Below are 22,935 nucleotides of genomic sequence, written 5' to 3' on the forward strand. Positions count from 1 at the left end.
AAGCAAACTAACAAAAAAACTGGAAACAACCTAAGTATCCACCCAACAGTAGAGCTGATGAATGGAAGGTAGTCTATACAGACAAGAAAACACTAGACAGCAGGAAAAAAAAAAGAATGAACTACTACTTTAAGCAGCAACAGAGAGGAATTTGAAAAATGGTATCAGGTGAAGAAATAAAGTTGCAGGAGAGTACACAAAGAATGTCATGTAAACCTAGAGAGAGAAAGTAGGTTAGTGATTGCCTGGGGCTAGGAGGGGGTTGGGAGAGAACAAGCAGTGACTGTTAATGAATATGGACTTTCTTTATGGGATGATGAAAGCATTCTACAATGGATTCTGGTGATAACTGTGCAACTTTGTGGATAAGCGAAAAACCACTGAACTGTACACCTTAAATCAGTGAATTTTATGGTATGTGAATTATATCGCAATAAAGCTATCAAAATAAGAATGATGCCATAAAGTTCAAAAAGAAGCAGAAGTGGGACTTCCCTGGTGGCGCAGTGGTTAAGAATCCGCCTGCCAATGCAGGGGACACGGGTTCGAGCCCTGGTCCGGGAAGATGCCACATGCTGCAGAGCAACTAAGCCCATGCACCACAACTACTGAGCCTGCGGTCTAGAGCCCATGAGCTACTACTGAAGCCCGTGTGCCTAGAGACTGTGTTCCACAACAAGAGAAGTCACTGCAATGAGAACCCCAGGCACCTCAACAAAGAGTAGCCCCCGCTCACCGCAACAAAGACCTGACGCAGCCAAAAATAAATAAATAAATTTAAAAAAAAAAGAAGCAGAAGTAAACAATACTCTTCTCAGCGTCCCATGCATTTACGGTCAAATTATTTTTAAAGAGCAATGGAAGAAGTAACACAAAAATCAAGCTGGGGGTTGCCTCTAGGAATGAGACAGGAAGACGAGGCTGATGGGGGGAACGGAGGAGCCTTCAGGGGCCCTGGTAAATGCCATTTCTTAAGCTGGTGATGAGTGTGTGGCTATCAATTTATTATTATGTTTTATACTAAAATACATATTGTATATATATATATACATACCATTTTATTCATCAAAAAATTCCACAACCAAAAAAAAAATTTAATACCTCCTTCCCCTTAAGTTAATTTAAATAAGTAATTGAAATGAAATCATTTTCTAGGAAAGCATTCTGGTATTTGATCATTTGTGTGTGTATGTGTGTTAGAGTCTATACATTGTTTTTGGTAATAACATGAAATCCTAGACAATTCAAACAATTTCATCTTTTTAAAGACAGCCTAATATGTATTTTAATTAGGAAACGCTTACGTGCTTTCAATGAACTATTCACAGTTGAAGTACCTCTTCTTTTCCTCTGCACACCTGTGTTGATTAGTATAGAAAATGTGTCATGAGGACAGTGATTTTTACCTGTTTATCATTAATAGAGTGTTTTTCGATTTCTTTCTTTGCCTGCAACAGTTTGTCCTGAAAGTAACAAAGAACAATTATTTCTACTGATTGTCTATTTGTCCACTTGTTTGTTTAAAAGGAGAGAAAAAGCAATTAGTTGTACAAGGATTTATTAAATGCCAAAAAACACGCAGGACAGCACCCATATTGCATAGCTGTAAAGTATGCTAAGCTATGGCTAAGTGAAAGCAAGTTTTTAAATTCATTGCAGAGAAAGATAATAATAAAAATTAATGAACCTCAAAATCCCTGTTATCAGTATTAATTGCTAAGGGTCACCCTATCAATTCTAATAAATGTTTTAATTTGACGTTACTTAGATATAAAACAAGAACAACCATACTGATATGCAGTGCTTCCCAAACTTAAGGGTACATGTGATTCCATGTCAAGAATGCTTTCCTACGAGATCATCCAATGTTTTCCTCCTCTACTAAAAAAGCAAATATAGTCAAAATCAGTTTTTAGACGGACTAGGTAAACCTATGCCTGGATACTCTCAAAGATACTCTGAGGACAAGCAAAGCTAACCCATGTAATTGTGTAATTCTTCCAAGGTCTCAATTCTGCTTGTTTTAGTCATTTTCAAAAAGACAGAGATCGGTTTACAGTGCCTCAATTGGCTATAAAAGCTGAAATTTAAATACATCATGACAGCAGAGAAGAACAAAAGGAGGGGGGAATCCTTCTGAAAGACAAGTGGGTTTTCTAAACAAGAATGTGCCTATAATAAAATTATATTATTCTATTAATAAAGATGTACACCACCTGACTTTGCCAAAATCAGAATAGAAAATTACATTAGAAAATAAAGACTTTCTCAGTGCCAGAAGGCTCATTCACCTCCAGCAATGCCAGGACCACAGAATGAGCTTCTGAGCACCTGAAATGTTGGCCTTCCTGCCTCGTTTTTCATCTGCCTTTTGTCAAATATCAGCATTGTCTAAATCTCACAAAATGCCATTTTATCACAGTCGTGTTTTCAGTCACGAAAAGTGGTTTCAATGCCAAAGCAGATGCGTTGTGGGAGGGGTCAGGGGATAAATAAAAGGTAGCTAATTCTGCCTTTCTTCATTTTTAAAAGAAATGATGGACGCCCAAGCCTAATTCTGTGTCATTATTGACACATCTCCCCTGGGCCCTCCGTGACCTGCCATCCCCACTGGGCCCTGCTCAGCTGAGCACCCCTACCTGGCAGCCACCACACTACCGCCCTCCTTATTCACAGGTGAAGCCAAAATCCCCAGTCAACGATGCCGCCCTGGAGCGCCCACTCTCTCCATCATCCCTCCCTTCATTTCTTCATCCAACAAAGATGTCTGGAGCACCCACTGTGACCCAAGCAATGGGCAGGACAGCCGTGGTCCTTCCCCTGCCCAGAGAGCAAGGGGACGCCATGACTGCTCGTGGGAATACAGTGTCACTGCTCTGGGCTCTGGTAAGAATAACAGACACTTAAAAAAAAAAAAGGAAGAAAGAAAAACAGACCTTGTGTTGACTCGGCACAGAAAGACACATGTTTTGCTAAACCGCTGGAGAAGAGTGAGATTCCCCTGCAGGGTCTGGATTTCACAGAGATGGAGATCATATCATAAGCAAATTATAGAGAAACACCTACACGTCATCCTTCAGGACTCAGGAACCAGCCCCACGATGGCTGCTGTCGGCACCTCCGGGGAGGTGGCGGCCCCCCGGCTTCCCGTGGCCAGGTGTGCGCTTAACTAGGCTTTGGCCGCTCCTAGATCTGCAGTGTCCATGATGTTGCCTAAGAGTCGCTGGCACTGAAAAAATATCTGTGGAACTAACCTGACTTCAGCCAAGAAGTCTTTGTCCCAAATACAAGAAATAACCAGTGGTTCAGGAATCACACCTCCAACCACAGACGTGAGCGATTTCCCCACAGGTGTGAACACTGTGATGGTCGCATAGCCTCTGTGACTAATGTAACGATGAATTAGTAGGTGAATAGTAATGAACCTAGAAGACTTACCTCATTTCGGGCAACCAGGGTTATAAAAGCTCCTTGTTTATAGCACTCGATAGCAATGCATTTTCCGATGCCACTGGAGCCTCCTGTAACCTAAAAGCAGAAATTAAGAAATCTTAGCACTTGAAATTTCCCTTCTGTGGGAAGTTTACTTAAAATAACTATGATGGGCTCTAAAACCCAACCTACAGGAACTAAATCTTCAGCTAGTGTAGCATCTTCATCCCAGACCTAATGAATGGAGTTTAAGTGCAAACATGGAAAGATTACACTGTCAGCCGGGCCGGCATTGTTTCCAGTACTGAGCTATCAACTGCACACCTATGATATTTTTCTGAGTTCACTGTGGCGGGGGGCGGGGGATGAGAGGGGGAAGTGCCCTGTACATCTAGCTAATTCGAAAAGACACATGCACCCCTATGTTCACAGCAGCACTATTTACAATAGCCAAGACATGGAAACAACCTAAACATCCATGAATGGATAAAGATGTGGTATGTATATACAATGGAATACTACTCAGCCATAAAGAAAGAAAGAAAGGATGCCATTTGCAGCAACATGGATGGATGCAGAGATTATCATACAGAGTGAAGTAAGCCAGACAAAGACAAGTATCATATGATATCGCTATACGTGGAATCTAAAATATGACACAAATGAATTTATCTATGAAACAGAAACAGACTCACAAACACAGAGAACAGACCTGTGGTTGCCAAGGGGGAGGGGGGTGGGGGAGGAATGGATTGGGAGTTTGGGATTAGCAGGTGCAAACTATTATATACAGAATGAATAAACAAGAAGGCCCTACTGTATGGCACAGGGAACTATATTCAATATTCTGTGATAAACCGTAATGGAAAAAAACATGAAAAATTTTGCTGTACAGCAGAAATTAACATCATAAGTCAACTATACTTCAATAAAATAAATTAAGAAGTAAAAATTTAAAAAAAAACACTAGTCTGCCTTTGAGTCCAAATCCAAATGAACCATTTCTTTACTACACATCTCCTATGCATGACCAGCTCTACAGGAGATGAAAAGAATAATCACTTGCATATACTTATGATATTTTAAATGACTGCTTATTATAAAGTAACACATGGTCACATGGAAATACTGAAAAGTAAAGCTTTTCTTCTTGCACTAGTCTAACCCTCACCATCTATAGCTCAGCCATACTGGCTGTCTTTCGGTTCTATGCTCTCTCCAACCACAGGGCCTTTGCACGTTCTATGTTCCCTTCCAGGAATGCCCTCCTCCCCTCTTTTCATCTAACTGGCATCGATTCACCCATTAAATCTCAGCTCTACCTCACCACCTCAGGAAAGCCTTCATGGACTGCCCTCTACCCCAACGCAACCCACTTTTCAGCATTGCATCCTTTTTTTCCTTTGCTTTACATCACTCCATAATCAAACAGCCATGCATTTACTTGTGTGATTATTTGATTCACAACCATCTCTTCCATTACCACCCCATAAACTCCATAAAAATACCAACTCTATTTTGGCTCCCCACTGTATTCCTAGCGCTTAGTACAGTGCCTGGCATATAGGAAGGACTCAATATATATTTTAATTAATAATACGAATGTAACATTATCTTTCTAGTCATTCTCCCTATACACATCATATAACATGGGCCAGGGGGGTGGGGGGTCTGGAGTTGTCAGGTGAGGGGGGAAAGCAAGTGTCAGAGAGGCATCTGTCCTTACACGTTTTTGCACCTACTCTAAAAAACATTATTTTGTAATGTCTGAGGTTAAAAAACTAAAAGGCTTTACAATATTCCATTAAACAGCCGTATCAAAACATATTTAACTATTTCCCTGTTGTTAGACATTTAGATTATTTCGAATATTTTACTGTTAGATATAAATCATGCTGTAAAGAACATCTCTGACCAATCGATCTCATGATTTTAAAATCATCATGACACCCTCCTACACAACATACCTATGTCCATGGGACGACCCTACTTTCTCTTGAGCTTCAACTTCTCACTAATGAAGGGATTTCTTTGGGAAAATTAACCAATTATCTACCGGTTACTGTAAAAATATACCTGCTGCCCCAGCTACCAGTTGCCTCTGAGGACCTCTTTGCTATTGAAATATTTCATGGGTAGTTTTGGCTTATTAATTTTCACCAGATATTCCAATTCCATAGCAATTAGCAAGGTCCCTAAAAATGTCCTTGGCTGTTTCATGATGTTGCTCCTGCTGCCTAGAGGTCCCTCCACTCAACATCTCCCACAGCTGCATTTCCAAATCCTACCTAACTTGCAGAGGCCAGTTCCAATGTCTCCTCCTCCAAGAAATTTTTCTGGACTCTGTCCTGTGCTTTGCCTGTCACTTTCTACCTCATGCAGTTACTTCTGCACCTGCCTTATCTCCCTTACCAGACTCGAAGTTCCCCGACAACAAGCACCAAGTCCAAGTTATCTCCCTCATTCCTAGCACAGCACTTTGCATAAGCAGTTGCTAAATACTTGTCTACATTAATTTGCAAAATGGCGTACGATGCCATTTCCCTGAAAAAAAATACAGTGCCAAAAAAAACTTGTAAGTAAAATTTCCTTATTTGTTATTCAATGAATTGATAGAAGCTGAAGTGATGAGGTTATTGAGAAAATTTATATGCTATTCTGATTATTGCTGGCTTTTCTTCTAGACCGTAATAGGTAAGCAAGCTATGTAAAATTACTGCACAGCAAAGGACAGGGTTAACCTTATAAGATTTGTCCATAAAAACAAGAATAAGACTTCAACTTTTGGGTCAGGGTTCATGGGAAACTGACCTTCTAGGCCAAGCCAGCTAATTCATAAAAGGTGTCTAAGAATATACATAAGTCCATCTAGACTATGTTACTCTTGAATGGTATAAGAAAACATAAGAGATTTTCCTACTGGCTGAGAAAAATGGTAAATATGTATTGAGTTGCCTGGCCATGGGTAAATTGAGATGTGAGACCCTAAAGATAACAGTTTAATTCCTTTCTTTGTCACTCCCTCTTACTGTTCATTGCAAATATTGTTTTAAATGTTACTATCTCTTTATTCGCACCATATACCTCTTACTGAGGGCAAGAGAAGGGGTGCTTTGCGGCAAGGACAGCTGCTCCCACCCATCTCTCCAAAAGGGAGGACTTGATTTTCTAGTGCTCACCAAGTCAATTAAACAGCTTTAAAAAAAAAAAAAAAAAACAGCTGATTTAAATAAGTAGATAATGTGTAAGACTTGCTGAATAGGTTTACCACTGTAATTGGAGAGATAACACTAGTTTATCAGAATTGCTCTAAAATCAAAACAAGTTATGACCTAAGCCTGCTCATGCTTCACCATCAGCAAGACATTCTAAACACCGGCCCCTTTTCTAACACGACTGGGTCTAGTCGTAACAAATCTCAAGAAAAAAAATTACACTTTCACTCTTTTTATGATATTAAAAAAGAAGACAGATGGTGACATCATGTGCATTATTCATGTATCCTCATATAATTTATAGCGGCATATTAAAACAGGATGGTGAAAATAAGAAATTCTTCGGAATCTACCCCAGGAGATGTGTTTATTATCTTATCTACAGCCCGCAGAAGCATGATGGGGCTGGTAGGACCAGAGTGAACATCAACTGAAAGTCCCTTCTTATAAACACTGAATGAAATTTTTCATTACTGCTTTGACTTTACATTTTTACAAGTTATGCTCTGCAAACACCACTTCTGAAAAACCCAACTTTTAAAGCCACGTTTTTGAGGCAGAAGTCTTCTTGCAGATGTGACACTTTCAGACTTTAGCATGATTGAAAAATTTTGCTCTCCTCTCCCTCTCTAATGAATTTACACTCACTTCCTCCTCTATCTTCCACATCAGAAATAGCAGGAGTTGGAAAAACACTAATAGTTTTATGAGAGAAATTAAAGAAAATGTATGTTCCCATTCACAGACTCTGTCCCGATTTAAAGCACACTAAAAGCAATGACCATTCCATCCCATCCCAGTTCAGCGAAGAGGCTCGGATTTTAGCGGAGACACTCATATGTCACCTCTGGCACCAGAAGGATTTGCACTGCCAGCTTAGTAACTAATTTTGCTTATTCATAACCTCCCGCCTCAATGTCCCCGGGGTTGTGAGAAAAGCAAGTAAGAAAACGGACCAGAAAGCCACAGCAAAATGAGACGTGCTGGGCGCAGGTAAGAAGGCATTCCCTCTGTTTAAGAAAGGTGCCCCGCCTGCAGAAAAGGGATCCTTGAAGACATGAGCTTCTGGTAAGAAACAACCCAAATCCATCCAGATCCCCTTCATTCCCAAAGCACTAACTAGCCGGGTCGTTCGGCTCATCCCTCGGATTCCAAAACGACGGCGGAGGATTGCACTGGGACAGCAGTCAGCCGACCCCAGGCTGAGCTCACAAGAGACAGGCAGTGTAGACTGGACAGAAGCGACCCAACACCGCTAGCCAGGACTGCCAGCCCACCACCGGGTTTAGAGCAATCCCGACCCCCCCCCACCCCGACTCCGCCAGGTGAGTCACTTCCTGGATTCCTTTGGCAACTGTCACTCGCACAGGCCACCTTCCAGTTCCCAGCTGCCTCGGCGGGTCCTGGAGGCTGGGACCCGGTTCACCGCTGCCCGCCTCCTTGCGACCCCGCCGGGACCGCGCGCCTCGCCCGGCGTCGCCACCGACCGCGGTGTCCTTGGCAAACTTTCTCAGCCTCCCTGCTCTTCAGTTGACTCATCGGGAAACCCGAGGACAAAAATACCCCAGGGATGCCCCGGGGATTAACGAGCGCCTCCCGAGCCCCTGCAGTGCGGGGACCCAGCTCGCTGGCGCTGCCCGCGCCGCCCCGCTCTCCGGCCCCGGGAGGAGCCAGAGGCAGCGGAGGGCGGGTCCCCGAGGCCCTTCGAACAGACAGTGCCGGGGCGGAGGGCGGCAAGTGACCCTCCATTTGGAGAAGGGGACGTCGGCGGCCCGGCCTGAGTCGCGGACCGGCGCGCCGGGGTTCGGGGCGACCGAGCGGGCCGGGAGGCGGCGGCGCAGCAACAGGAGGCCACTCACCACCACATGCGCCCCGGGCAGGGCGAGGGGCTTGGGGCTGATGAGCGGAGACACCATGTAGAGCAGCAGCACGAACGCCACGAGGAAGGCGGCCGCCAGCAGCAGCATCGCTCGGCCGAGGCCGGGGCCTGGGGCGGGCGGCGCAGGCACAGGCGCGCAGGGCTCGGCTGCGCCGGCGATCACGCGCGGCCGCGCGCAGTGGGAGCCCGGTGTTTGGGTTCGCGGCGCGGGGCGGGGCGGCGGCCGGAGGGGAAGAGGCGGAGCCTGCGAAGGGCGCGACCGCGGGGGGTGGCGCTTCCAGTGGCCAGGGCGTCGCGGCCGCCGCCGGATTCAGTGGGGTGGCCTTTGGGTTCGCCGAGCTCAGAGCGTCGGGACGGGGTCTCGCACCCTCCGCCGGCGAGATGGGCTGCCTCGAGCGCGCAGCGGACGGGGCCCGGGCGGCGCCCCCCGGCGCGCCTCTGGGTGAAGCTCGCGGTTGGTGGCGAGGGTGCTGCTTAGGACCGCGGAGAGCGGGCGCCGGGCCTTCCCGAGCCGCGCTCCCGGGGGCCGGGCCGCTCCGCGCCGTGGCTCCGGGGGCCGTCCGCCCGAGGCCGGAGGAGGCGTGTCGGAGCTTTCTAAGCCCCGGTTCCGGGATCTCGGCACCTCGTTAGTGTATGGAAGTCAGGGGATCGAGCTCTGAAATCCCGGGCTCCATTTCGTATTTTCTTGGCGTACTTAGAAAATGGTCACAGCCCACTTTCGCTTTGCAGAGGACCGGGAAAGCCTTAACATGGAGTTTTTTAAATCGCCCAGATCATTCAGTTTCGTTGAGCTCAGAGTTCATCTTCTTTACCAAGGCAGGGTTTAAAAAAGATAAAAAGCTTTTTGAGGTCTAATGTGCACACCAGCCAGTTCGCCCGTTTAAAGTGCATAGGTAATGGGTTTTGGTATCGTCAGGGCTGTGCAAGTGTCACCACTGTCAATTTTGGAACATTTAGTTACACCCCCCAGACGCGCACACAAATCGTTACCCGTTCATAGTCACTCCCCAGTTCCTCCCCATCCTGGCCCGGCCCTAGCTCATCACTCACTAATCTTTCTGGCTCTGTAGATTTGCCTATCCTGCATATTTCATATAAATGGAATTATAGAATGTGTAGCCTTTGTGTCTGGTCTCTTGCACTTAGCATAATGTTTTCAAGGTTCATCATGTGATACAATGTATCAGTACTTCATGCTTTTTATGACCAAATTATATTCCATTCTGTGGACACACACCACATTTCATTTATCCATTCATCAATTGGTGGACCTTTAGGTTGTTTCCTTTTTTTTTTTTTTTTTTTTTTTTGGTACGCGGGCCTCTCACTGTTGTGGCCTCTCCCGTTGCGGAGCACAGGCTCCGGACGCGCAGGCTCAGCGGCCACGGCTCACGGGCCCAGCTGCTCCACGGCATGTGGGATCTTCCCGGACCGGGGCACGAACCCGTGTCCCCTGTGTCGGCAGGCGGACTCTGAACCACTGCGCCACCAGGGAAGCCCTGTTTCCACTTTTTAGCTACTATGAATAATGCTGCTGTGAGCATAAACATTCATGTATAAGTTTTTCATTTCTCTTGGGTATATACGTAGGAGTGGAATTGCTGGATCTTCTAGTAACTGTTTAACCAGAACTGCCAGACTTCAACAAAGCAGCTGCACAATTTTACGGTCCCCACCAACCGTATATAAGGGTTCCAGTTTCTCCACATCCCTACCAACACTTGCTATCATTTGTCTTTTTAATTATAGCCTCCCTACTGGGTGTAAAGTGACATTTCATTATGGCTTTGGTTTGCATAAGGCACGTATTTTTGTTTGCTTGCTTTTCCTTTTTGAAGTTATTTTTAGAAATACTAAGGAGCTCGGGAACAAAGGAATTGATCTGAGTTTTCCTTCTTTCTTAACTTATTGCCCAGAATTAGCCAGATTGCAAGATTTGAGGGTACAGTCCCCAAGACTTCTGACATCAATTGCAAGTTTGGAGGAGGGGCTCCCAAGCCACGCTCAGGTTTGATAATTTGCTAGAAGGACTCAGAGAGCTCACTGAGAGCTGTTTTACTCACGGTTATGATTTACGAATGTCAGCCAAGGGATGACGTGCACAGGGCAAAGTCTGGAGAGCTCCAGATGTGACCCTCCCGGCACTGGGGTGTGCCAGCATCCATGCAGTGTTGTCAACCAGGGCAGCTCCTCTGGCACTCAGAGTTTATACTGGGGCTTCATTATTAGGCTTGATTGATTGATTGCCCATGTGGCTAAAGGCAGAGTCCAGGTCAGCTGATAATGCATGACAGGAGACTTCCACCTAAATCACATGACTGGTCTTTCTGGCATGACCACCCTGAAATCCAGTTTGGCCAGCCCTCATCTAAACAAGGACACTTCTATCAGGTCTGAGATAGAATACCTCCAAGAAGCCAACGGCAAAGGCCAGACGTTCTCCTGGGGCAAGGCCATCCATCCAAAGCTCTTCTACAGCAAAACAAATATATGCCTAACATTTGAAGGAGGCAGTGTGGAGTAGGAGGTTCTTTTTTTTTTGCAGTACATGGGCCTCTCACTGTTGTGGCCTCTCCCGTTGTAGAGCACAGGCTCCGGACGCGCAGGCTCAGCGGCCATGGCTCACGGGCCCAGCCGCTCCGCGGCACCTGGGATCTCCCCGGACCGGGGCACGAACCCGCGTCCCCTGCATCGGCAGGCGGACTCTCAACCACTGCGCCACCAGGGAAGCCCGAGTAGGAGGTTCTTAATTCAATTTCCCAAAAGATTTGACCATCAATATCAGTATTGCAGTCTTGCTGCTAAGACGATGCCAGTGTTACATCATATTGAGGTGTGAGTAGCAGACAGAACCTGAAAGATAAGAGTCAAAAGATAGCAGCACATTTGCTAGAGTTTCACTCCGTCATCAACAACTGGTCAAGCTTAGCATATCATTCAACCAAAATGTCTCCCAAAGCAATGCCACTCAGGTTTGCAGGTTTCCATTCGACTCTATGCGTTTCCCAAAACAGGAGTGATCTTCACCCATCCGGACATCTTCTAATTGAGCTCTCTTCAGAGACTATATCATCTCTTGCTCTGAGCCTCCTTCAAGGCATTTATGTAGCATTGGATTTTCCTTGTCACATAATCTGTTTATTCATTCCTTTCCCCTTGGCTACCATTTCTCCTTCTATTTGTGATTTACTATTACTCAAACTTTTCCCCATTGGAAAAGATATTATGTTCAGCCTAGCACTCTGCTGCTCCGGATTGCTGGCACGAATACTAGTCTAGCAAAATCCTCCTCTCAGTCCACTCCTACTCATCATATAGGGCAGGGTGACACAGGCACACAGCGAGTGGGCTTTGCCAACCACTAGGCAATATAGCTGCATTCATGATCAATCCCAACTGTGTCAGGTAGAGTGTCATCAGCCTCTTAGGAATTCTGGTGTAAAGGTTTAAAAGTATAGTTACAGTTTCTTGCTTGGGGATCATCCCTGATTCCAGCACCCACAGTTGGAGCCCTGGTCCTTGGGACCGCTGCATCAGGCACAAAAATAAGAAAGTTGAGGCAATGTGGAGAAAAAAGAGAAAAGTGTAGTTGTACCACCATCTTGTTTCCATGGAAAGAACTGCAGAGGCATAGCAGCATTCTCCCCCACCCCTTTGCCTCTGGAACCCCCGGAAAAGTGGAGAAATCTAACTACTGGGGACCCTTTCTTGGTTTCCCTCATGGTAAGTGTCAGCACACACTCACGAAGGCATGTAAATCTGCCCCTCCGCCCCCATTTGAGACTACAAACGTTTCAATTGCCTGTTCCAATTCTCTATTAGACCTTTACTCTGAGGATGGGTGCAGCATGGTACATCCATCTGATGTCATAGCTCCTTGCCCATCGTTGGACATTATGGGCTTATGTTCACTTGTTTTTCCATTTAAAAAAATTTTTAATTTATTTTATCTTATTGGACACTATGGGTTTAGTATAAAGTGTGTTCTTTGATCCGAAGAAATGTAACTTGGAAGTCCAAATTCATGCAATGTCTTCTGGTCCAGTCCTTTTATAGTATTTTGAGCATTTGCGTCTACCTCTGGGCATGCAAAGCCCAGTCCAGAGTATGTCTATCCCTGTCAAGACCCATTTGTAGCCTTCCAGGGCTACCAGCATCAGTCCAAACACCAGCTCTGTGTTGAGCCTTCCCCCCTGGGGAATCTGCCCCATAGCCATCTGCAGCCCCTGCCATTCTTGTTGGCAGATAAAAAAAAAAGTTCTTCTTGGCATTTTGTGCCCCAGAGGGTACACGAGGACAATGTCTAGATTCAGCCCATCTTTGAGCTGCAGCCCCCCATACCCACTCATTTCAGTTACTCAGGTGGCCACCTCAAGTGGGCACACCAGGATATCCACTTGCTGGTTCCAATCACCTTCTGATCCTAGAAGGAGGTTCTTCTAATGAACAGTGACATTCTCTACCTTAACGTACCCCTTAAACTCCCCTAGTGATTCCCCAGGGCCGTGCCCCCTACAGGCGTCTCTTTAATGGGCCAGTTTTCCGTTTCCCTTCTACCCAGCCACATGGACAGGACGTTAGCCGCTGCCTATGAGTTGGTTTCAAAACCCAAATCTAGGGACTCACAGCAGGTAACTCAGCCCACCAAGCTGATGTTTTCATCTTTTCCAATCAGAGCTGTAGCCTTTCCAACGCGATGCCGTCTACTCACCTCGAAACTGCCATCCATAAACCAAACAGCTCCTTTTTGGTCAATAGAGAGCTACTCAGACGGCACTGCCCAGGTAACTACAGGTTCAGCAATTCCTCAGGTGGTTCCAAAGTCGGTCCTAGGGCAAAAGAGTCTACCTGCTTGTGAACACACGTGCACCTCTTTGCATTCCCCTGGTCCGTGTGCCTGCAAAACCGGTTCCATTTTCTAATGGAAGCCTTCTGGGCACTGCCTTCTCCATTAGAGTGCTTCTTTAACATCACCCAAGACAACATGTGTATTTCAGGTTTCAAGATTATTTTATGTACTTCAGTCCTTGGGGCAGTTTCCATTAATGTCCAATAGCAAGCTAGTAATTGCCCCTTAAATGGCAATTCTCTGGTCTAAAATCTCAGCAGCCATTGACAGGTGGTGCTCACAGCCTTTTTCCATAAGCCCCAGTCTGAGTAAAGATTCCAGGATTTCTTTCAAATGGTTTTATGGATAAGATCTAGCAATATTTCCAGATGAGGAATATATGCACCTCCAAAATTCAAATAAACCAACTAGCTACAGGTCTTATAACGTGTTTTGTCAACCAGGTATCCCATACTTGTTTTGTTTTTTTTTTTTGAGGGGTGCCCCACGAGGCTTGTAGAATCTTAGTTCCCAGACCAGGGGTCGAACCTGGGCCACCGGCAGTAGAAGCACGGAGTCCTAAACACTGGACCGCCAGGGAATTCCTTCCCATAGTGTTTAAAATTAACAGCCTGTGTGGGCTCAGGCAATGTTATTGGTTCCCGTTCAGCCTGGTCAATCAATACTGAAGGGCAGATTTACCTGCCTTCTGATTTACAGTATGAGGTAGGGGAAGCTTTCCCCAATCAGACACAAAATCCATCCCCATAGTACATTCATGTAAAGGAGACACAACCACTTTACACAGAGTCTGCCGCAACATTCCAATTTTCATCCAACCTTTCACCTTAATTCTGCCAACCTCTGTAGCCCCATCACCTCTCACCCGAACTGTAGAACTGTAGTCCGTGTTGGCACTTCACCAACAGGTTTTAGAACCACCTAAATGTCCATCAGTGAATGAACGGATAAAGAAAATGTGGTAAATGTATAAAATGGAATATTAGTCAGTCTTAAAAAATAAGGACATCCCACCGGTTGTGATAACATGAATGAACCTGGAGGACGTTACTCTAAGTGATATATGAAAACATTTCACAGAAACTGTGCGACGCAGAAAGACAAATATTACATGGTCTCACGTATACATGGAATCTAAAAGAAAAAAAAATCCAAACTCTAAGTAATAGAGAGCAAAATGGTGGTTACCAGAGTCTGGATGTGGGGGAAAGGGGAGATTAACATTTTTTAAAAAAGAAAAAGAAAAGAGAGACAGTAGAATGCTGGTTTCCAGGGGCTGGGGGACGAGGTCATGGAGAGTCACGGTTTCATGGGTACAGAGTTTCAGTTATGCAAGATTAAAAGAATTCTGGAAATGAAGATGGTGATGGTTGCACAACATTATGAATATACTTCATACCACCAGACTGTTCACTTAAAAATGACTGGGGGGCTTCCCTGGTGGCGCAGTGGTTGAGAGTCCGCCTGCCGATGCAGGGGACACGGGTTCGTGCCCCGCTCCGGGAAGATCCCACATGCCGCGGGCCATGGCCGCTGAGCCTGCGCGTCCGCAACGGGAGAGGCGACAACAGTGAGAGGCCCGCGTACCGCGAAAAAAAAAAATGATTGGGGGGCTTCCCTGGTGGCGCAGTGGTTGAGAGTCCGCCTGCCGATGCAGGGGAGGTGGGCTCGTGCCCCGGTCCTGGAGGATCCCACGTGCAGCCGAGCGGCTGGGCCCGTGAGCCACGGCCGCTGGGCCTGCGCGTCTGGAGCCTGTGCTCCGCGGCGGGAGGGGCCCCAGCGGTGAGAGGCCCGCGTACCGCAAAAAATAAAAAAAATTAAAAAACAAAAATAAAAAGGAAATCAGGCTAGTTTCGGATTTCTCCACAGTGACACTGAACATGAGAGAACAATGATACATCTATAAGATCCTCAAGGAAGGAATGGTGAGCCAAGGTTTTCTATCCAGCTAATCTGTATTTCACCCGTTGAACATGTAATAATTAAGGAAATATTTTTCCCATGAGTGCTTCTTGAGAAAAGTATTAAGGCTATTATCTTAGTCTGCCTGGGCAGCTATAACAGAATACCATAGGCTGGGTGGCTTATAAACAACAGAAATCTATTTCTCACATTTCTAGAGGCTGGCAAGTCCAATATCCAGGCACTGGCAGATGGAGTGTTTGATAAGAGCTCACTTCCTGGTTCACAGATGTGTCTTTTCACCGTGTCCTCACCTGGAGGAAGGGGGAAGGGAGCTCTCTAGGGTGTCTTCAGTGAGGGCCCTTATCCCGTTCATGAGGCCACAATCACCTCTCAAAGACCCCACCTTCAAATACCATCATGTTGGGCCTTAGGATTTAACACATGAGTTTGGGAGACACAAACATTCAGCTTATAGCAGGAACTTCAACTGGTCAAAAGATGACTGAGAAAAGTATAGTAAAAGGACTGTCTTTTGAGAATTTGGCAAATGAATAATATGTTTAACTGTAGAACGAAGACTAAAACAAATGTAGGGTCTAGGGTAAAGATGGTATATAAAATGTTATACAGCTTAACAATGTAGAAATAATAAAAGAAACATGTTTTGGGAGGGGAAGGAGGAAACACGTGGAAGGTAGGGTGACTTTACTAATTGCCTCATTTATACCTGACGTCCAAATATACTGGTTAAAATTGACAAATCAAGTAATAGACGTATAAATATTTACCACTATAAATGTAAACATTAAGAAATATATTATTGACTCAAATCAGGTGAGTTGGGAAGGAAGAAGTGTATAAATTTTATCGTTGCTTATGGTGAAGGATTAACAGATCCTATCAAAGGAAGCAGATATGGGACTAAATAAGGTCTAATTATAGAGGCAAACAACTATACTACAAACTATCCTAATGAGAGGTTATTTGAAAAGGCAGAGGGAAAATAACACTACCAGTCTTTACAGATGATGATTACGCCTCTGCTGCCTTCCCCAGCAAGTGCTGTTTCCGAGTCTCGAGAATTCCCCATGTTATGCAGGACCGGTTGGCAACCATCAGGCAGTACTGCCCTTTTCACTCTTAGTTGAGACCAGTGCTTCTCAAACTGTGTTGCACATCCAGGTTCCTTTTTTATTTCCTTTCCGTTGCAAACCAGTTAGAAAAATGAAATGAAAACAAACCAAAACAAAGACATGCAAAATATAACCTTTAACGATTTACTATTAAAGTCAACAGGCTTAAAAATACATTAAATAAATATTATCTGAACAAACATAGAGAAAAAGAATGACACAACTGTATAGGCTGTTCATAGAAAGTATGCATAGGGACTTCCCTGGGTTGAGAATCTGCCTGCCAATGCAGGGGACACGGGTTCGAGCCCTGGTCAAGGAAGACCCCCACATGCCACGGATCAACAAAGCCCGTGCGCCACGCCTACTGAGCCTGGGCTCTAGAGCCCGTGAGCCACAACTACTGAAGCCCGTGTGCCTAGAGCCCATGCTCCGCAACAATGAGAAGCACGTGCACTGCATGGAAGAGTAGCCCCTGCTCACTACAACTAGAGAAAGCCTGCGAGCAGCAACGAAGACCCAATGCAGCCAAAAATTAATAAATAAAAATAAATAAATCTATAAAAATTATTAAAAAAAAGAAAGTATGCATAAAAGTGGTTAATATAGAGAATTATTTTTGCAACAAACTATATTTTCCAAAGATGGCTGCCATGATATCTCCAATCCGTATGTTCTTTTATAATGTGACCTTGATTCTCATTCCACTGAGTGGTGGGGTCTATGTCCCCTTCCCTTGAACCTGGGTGGACCTTTGCAACCGCCTTGACCAATGGACTGTGGCAGAGGTGACAATGCGGGCCTTATAATTGTAGCTTTGAAAAGGTCATGTAGCTTCTCCCTGGTTTTCTTGGGACAGTAGCCCTTGCATTTGATCCATTGTCCTTGAGTAAGCTCAAGCAGTCTGTGGATAGGTCCATGTAAACAAGAACTGAGGCCTCCGGCCCACAGTCCAGTTGACTCCCAGCCAGTAGCTGACGCCAACTTGACAGCCATGTGAATAAGGCATTTTCAAAGTGCATCCTCCGTCCCGCAGTGACAATGCATGGAGCCCTATCCGTATGGCAGATTCAGGAGCAAAATAAATGGTTGCCGTTGTTTTGAACCACTGACTTGTGGAGTTATAACTGATAACAGAAGTAACAGATAACTGAAACGCTATTACACTGGCAGCTTTCTATTATTTTGCTTTCACAACAAAATTGAGTGAAATAGCAGTGACTCATATTACATGCCTATAATCACACTAGGTAGCATTTTTATCGTGAGAAATGAGTTTTCTTCTTTCTTGTTAACTTATCTAATGTATTATAGGTTGAGTTACCAACAATGCAACTCATAAGGGATAATGTTTACGAAAGCTATTTGAAGGTTTTGTTTTAATACATGCTGCATTAATAAGCTAGATACTAAAGGGCAAATGTTGTAGATTCCATTTATATGAGATACTTAGAATAGGCAAATGCACAGAGAAAGAAAATAGAATAGTGGTTATTAGGGGCTGGAGGGAGGAGAGAATGGGGAGTTATTATTTAATGGGCAGAGAGTCTGGGTGGAAAGTTCTGGAAATAGTGTGATGGTTCTGCAACATGGTGAATGTACCTAATGTCACTGAATTGTACACCTAAAAATGTTAAATTTTATGTTATGTATATTTTACCACAATAAAAAAATGCTCCCTTCATAAAACTTAGAAAATAAGAAAATAAAGAAAAAATGTCTAATTAGTGATTCTACAACTCAGAGAGAGTTGTTCTTAGCTCTACACTTTCCTCAAGACGCCTTCTTGGGATGACTTCACAATACGTGGCACGGTTATTAGGATAATTTTTTCTATTTTCTCTTCCCTTGTTGTTCGAAGATAGCGGGCTTTCTTTGTATTTTGTAAACAGGCAAAAACATAATCTCCTGTACAATATTTTCCTTTCTTCTGGCTCCCCCTACCAACAAATCCTAATCTCTCATGTCACTAAAGAGATTAAGCTAAATACCTGTGAGAGCAACGGGAGAAAAAGGAGATTTTGCAGGCTACTGGCAGGAACGGGGACAGATTTTTCACCTCACATCTGAGGGTTGGAGTGAAAGGCTCCCCCTAGTGGCCAAACTTCAAACAGGGTGTGGCACTAAGATTTTCAGCTTCAGCGAAGATTCTGTCCTGCGTCACTGGTGCGGAAGGGGATAGCAGAGGGACGTCTATGGACTTGAATAATAAAAATGTCAGCAACACTGTAGGACTGGAGATTTATCTCCTGTTCTGAGCACTATGTAAGCCTTTTGGACTTTAGTACAAGCCTTGGAGGACGAGGTCTAATAAAGACTAACTGATTTTCCTGACAGCACAGCAGATTTAGGTTTGATTTAATGATAATGTGGAAATATGATATTTTAGTCTACTGGAGTTTGTGAACGGAAATTTAGACTCGCCATTAGCGAGTTCCAATAATTTCAACATCCCCTAGAGTAACAGGAAAATTTGTCAACGTGTTTTCTCTACTTTGTAGCCAAACCGATAGCAGAAGGAATCTGTGAGAACTAATGTTTTGCCTCTTAGAGGAAAGGGGTGTGTGTTGTGTGTGTTTGTGTGTGTGTGTGTGTGTAATTTTATTTAGATTCTAGACATATCGCCTTGGAGATTAACGGCTGTTGAGAGCAGACAGCCATACTGATTGGCCAGGGCTGTGCCCACAATATACCCGTTGTTAACCATTTTTATCATCGCCCTTCCCACTTTCATGTGGCTGCTACCAATTTCTTCCATTTTCAGTTTTAAAGCTTTTATTTCATAACCTAGAGTTCCTTTGATACTTTGTAATCACTTTTTAATATGGAATGTTTAAAGGCTTCTATAAAATTGTCAGTGGATTCTAAAGGAATTATTTATGGTCTAAGACATCATACATTGCAATTAAGTACATGAAAGCCTTTTAATGTTGAAACATATGATGTCTTAGGCCATAAATAATTCTTTTCAGAATCCACTGACAATTTTATAGAAGTCTTTGGGAAAATAGGATATAAGTCTTAAGAGTTTTGGCAACTTTCCAAGATACAACTATTCCCATATCAAGAATACCTACATTCAAATACTTTGTCATTTCAGCCAGAATGGTGATCACTTGTATACAATAAGCATGGTTTCATGACCTTGTTCATAGATAATTCGTGGGTCTGTGTTAAGTGCTTGGGAAATATCAAGATCAGTCAGTGATGGATTCTACCACTACATGTTTTTAAAGTTGGCTCTTAAATTTCATCTCCTCCAGAAATGATCTTTAATCCTTCGGTCCTAGTTATTTACTTAGTCACATTTGCTTTTTGTGGGGCTGTGAATGTGTGTATGTGCAATTTCAAAGTAAGTTGCAGGCATCATGGGACTCTTGTCTCTCATCCCTGTATGTCCATAATTCAGGACGTATCACCTGAAAATAAGGGCCCCAGAAACACCCACAATAACCACAATACCATTATCACACCCAAGACAATAGCAATTCCATATTATCTGATATCTAGTTTGTATTCATATTTCTTCAATTATATCCAAATTGTTTTTTTTACAGCTGTGTTTTCCTCAAATCAGGGTCCAAATCAAGGTTCTCATATTGCATTAAGTTATTGGGTTATGTGTCTTCAGTTTCTTTTAATCCAGGAAAGTCCTTCAACCTTTTAATTTTATTCATTTTTTTGTTTAATGACATTGACTTTTTGGAGAGACCAGGCCAGTTGTCTAGCAGATGTTCCACATTCTCTTTGGACTGATTGGTTCCTCATGATGTTATTTATTTCCCTCTCCCGTGAATTTTCTGTAACCAGCAGTTAGGTCTATGGTTTGATTGGATTCAGATTACATATTTTTGGTAGGAACACTTCCTAAGTGTATTTGGTATCGCATCCCACCAGGCAGTGTGGTCAGGTTGCCCACCTCAATTTGATTTCTTGGGTAAGGTGGTGACAACCATATATCTCCTGGTAAAGATCATGTTCCCCTCTGCAATGATCAAGTACTCTGGGAGCGACACTTGGAAATGTTGGTAGATTGCCACCACCAGCCCCTCCCGTTCCTATTTGCAATTCCTCTACCTCCGACAAGAGGCAGAATCTATTTCTCATCCCTTGAAGCTGGATTGGCCTTGTAACTTGGTTTGACCAATATAATGTGATAGAAGAGGTATTTCTTTATTTCTGGTCCTAGGCTTTAAGAGGCCCTGAAGCTTCTTTCTGCCCTCTCGGGATTAAGCCACCAAGTAAAGGAACTCAGGGTGGACTCTGTATGATGGGGGACCCCATGAAGGGGAGAGGCCCAGCCAGCCCAGCCGGAGGCACCAGATGTGAGTGGAGCCATCTGGATTCCTCCGCCCTGGTCAAGCCACCCTCGCCAAACGCCACGTGCAGCAGAGGCAAGCCCTCTCCAGGGAGCTCTGCTAAACTGCAGTCATGAGAAATAATAGACGGTGTTTTAAGGCACTGTGATTTTGAATGATTTGTCTTATAGGAAACAGATCTCATGTAAATATTCTTTCATTCAATAGTTTTAGCATCATCGATGATCCTTGCCTGGATCAACTATGTCATTGGGGTTGCCAGAGGATAGTCTAAAATCTGTTTTTCTCTCTACATTCATTAGCTGGCTTGTTTTACTGAGAGAGAGAGCGTGAGTGAGCAGGGGGAGAGGGGAGAATGCCAGCTTTCCCTCACTGACTAGGTATAAACTAACTGTACTGTGCTTCTAAAAATGAGGGTAAATGCTTACTCTTTCCCATTAGTTATTAGTTTCGGAATAAAAAGTTGATGTAATATTTACCTCCAAGGATGATAAATCAGGTTCTCTCTAATTCTTTTCCTCTGGTCTTCTTTAGATGTCTCTCCTCCATAGTCACATGGCACCCTATGTAGAGCTCTGTCACTGAACTCCAAGTGTTGCACTGTATTCATGTGTCTATCCTGTTAACTGGACTGTAAGTCTCATTTTTTTTCTTTTCTGGCTGCGCCATGTGGCATGTGGGATCTTAGTTCCCCGACCGGGGATCGAACCCAGGCCCCCTGAAGTGGAAGCGGGGAGTCCTAACCACTGGACTGCCAGGGAATTCCCTGGACTGTAGGTTTCTTGAGGGCAGGAACATTGGAGGCTCAGACTCAAATACACACAAAGTTCTCAGTGAAACTAGATTTCTGTTTTTTCTTCATGCATATATCTTGCATAGTTTAGATAATAATTTATAATTTTTTTATCCTGCAACTGTTTTTGTCTTGGTTATCTTGATTTATTGACCTTAGACATGATTCTGTTTCCTATTTGATAGATGAACACTTTGCTCACTTACATTAACCCTTCTCTTCTCCTTCCCAATTTTTGATAGTAAATAACACCATTTAGAATTCTTTTATTGGTTACATTTGAAACTTTTACTATTTTAAAACCACTATTTCTTCATCAATTTTTGAAACCTTGCATTACTACCCATTTTTTAAGATTAAGCTTATATAATGTCTGCATCCTTTTTTAAAAAGGATTTAAGATATGGGGATATATGTATATGTATAGCTGATTCACTTTGTTGTAAAGCAGAAAGTAATACCATTGTAAAGCAATTATACTCCAATAAAGATGTTTAAAAAAAAGGATTTAACTTTTATTTTTAAAAAATATTTTATTTTATTGTTATTTTTTTGGCCGCCCCGCGCAGCTTGTGGGATCTTAGCTCCCCACCACGGATTGAACCCGGGCCCTCAGCAGTGAAAGTGAGGAGTCCTAACCAGTGGATCACCAGGAAATTCCTGTCTATATCCTTTTTAACATACCTCTTTCAATACTCAACAATCTCAGATGCATCTTAATGAACTATTAGGCAAACAGAAGAACATATAAATATGTAGGCCCTGATACTCTCTAAAGCTCACTTTTCTGCACTGTCCATCCTGAGGAGTTAAATGGGTCCCTGGTAGATAACACCACACAGCATCTTCCATGTTCTGAAAAGTGGCACAAATTGGTGTGATTTCTCCTAGGTTTCTAAATACCGCTTTACTGTTTTTTCAGGAGGGGGTCGTTCCAGGGGCCCTCCTTTTCCCATTAACCTTCACTCCTTGGGCCAGGGAACTGCTGTGGTGACTCTGACCACTGCTGAGGATACTTGTGCAGAGTTCCACTGGGCCTGCTGTGGTGCAGACTCCAGTCAAAACTCCACCCCACTTATCACTTGCCTCCCATAGATGCTCTCTTGAATAGTGGACCACAATGACTTTCTCATTCTCTGGTAAAGAATATTAGCTCAGGGACCTCCCTGGCGGTCCAGTGGTTAAGACTCCGTGTTTCCAATGCAGGGGGCGTGGGTTCGATCCCTGGTCGGGGAACTAAGATCCCACATGCCGCATGGCACATCCAAAAAAAAAAAAAAAAAAAAAACCCACAAAAAACAAAGAATACTAGTTCAGAGCTAGTGTCCAATAATCCTGTGAGTATTCCCTTTCTTTATTTCACGGTAGCCTTAAGCAGCATCAGACCCTTTGGGGAAAGCTGAAGGGAAG

General features: G+C 44.0%; 1 protein-coding gene across 2 annotated transcripts in view; it reads right to left on the reverse strand.

Annotated features, from left to right (window-relative positions):
* The window catches only part of KDSR (3-ketodihydrosphingosine reductase), a 35,535-nt gene extending 26,896 nt beyond the window's left edge, over positions 1–8,639 (reverse strand). For both annotated transcript variants that reach the window (XM_081251720.1, XM_081251721.1), the window contains exons 1-3: positions 8,507–8,639; positions 3,439–3,528; positions 1,407–1,463 (exon numbers count right to left, since the gene is read on the reverse strand). In XM_081251720.1, the coding sequence (XP_081107846.1) occupies positions 1,407–1,463; positions 3,439–3,528; positions 8,507–8,614 (255 nt within the window). In that variant the 5' untranslated portion in view covers positions 8,615–8,639. The remainder of the gene's footprint in view (positions 1–1,406; positions 1,464–3,438; positions 3,529–8,506) is intronic.
* Positions 8,640–22,935: the final 14,296 nt, after the last annotated feature.

This window comes from Mesoplodon bidens (genome assembly GCF_964165515.1).
Source record: "Mesoplodon bidens genome assembly, chromosome: 13".
NCBI lineage: Eukaryota > Metazoa > Chordata > Mammalia > Artiodactyla > Ziphiidae > Mesoplodon > Mesoplodon bidens.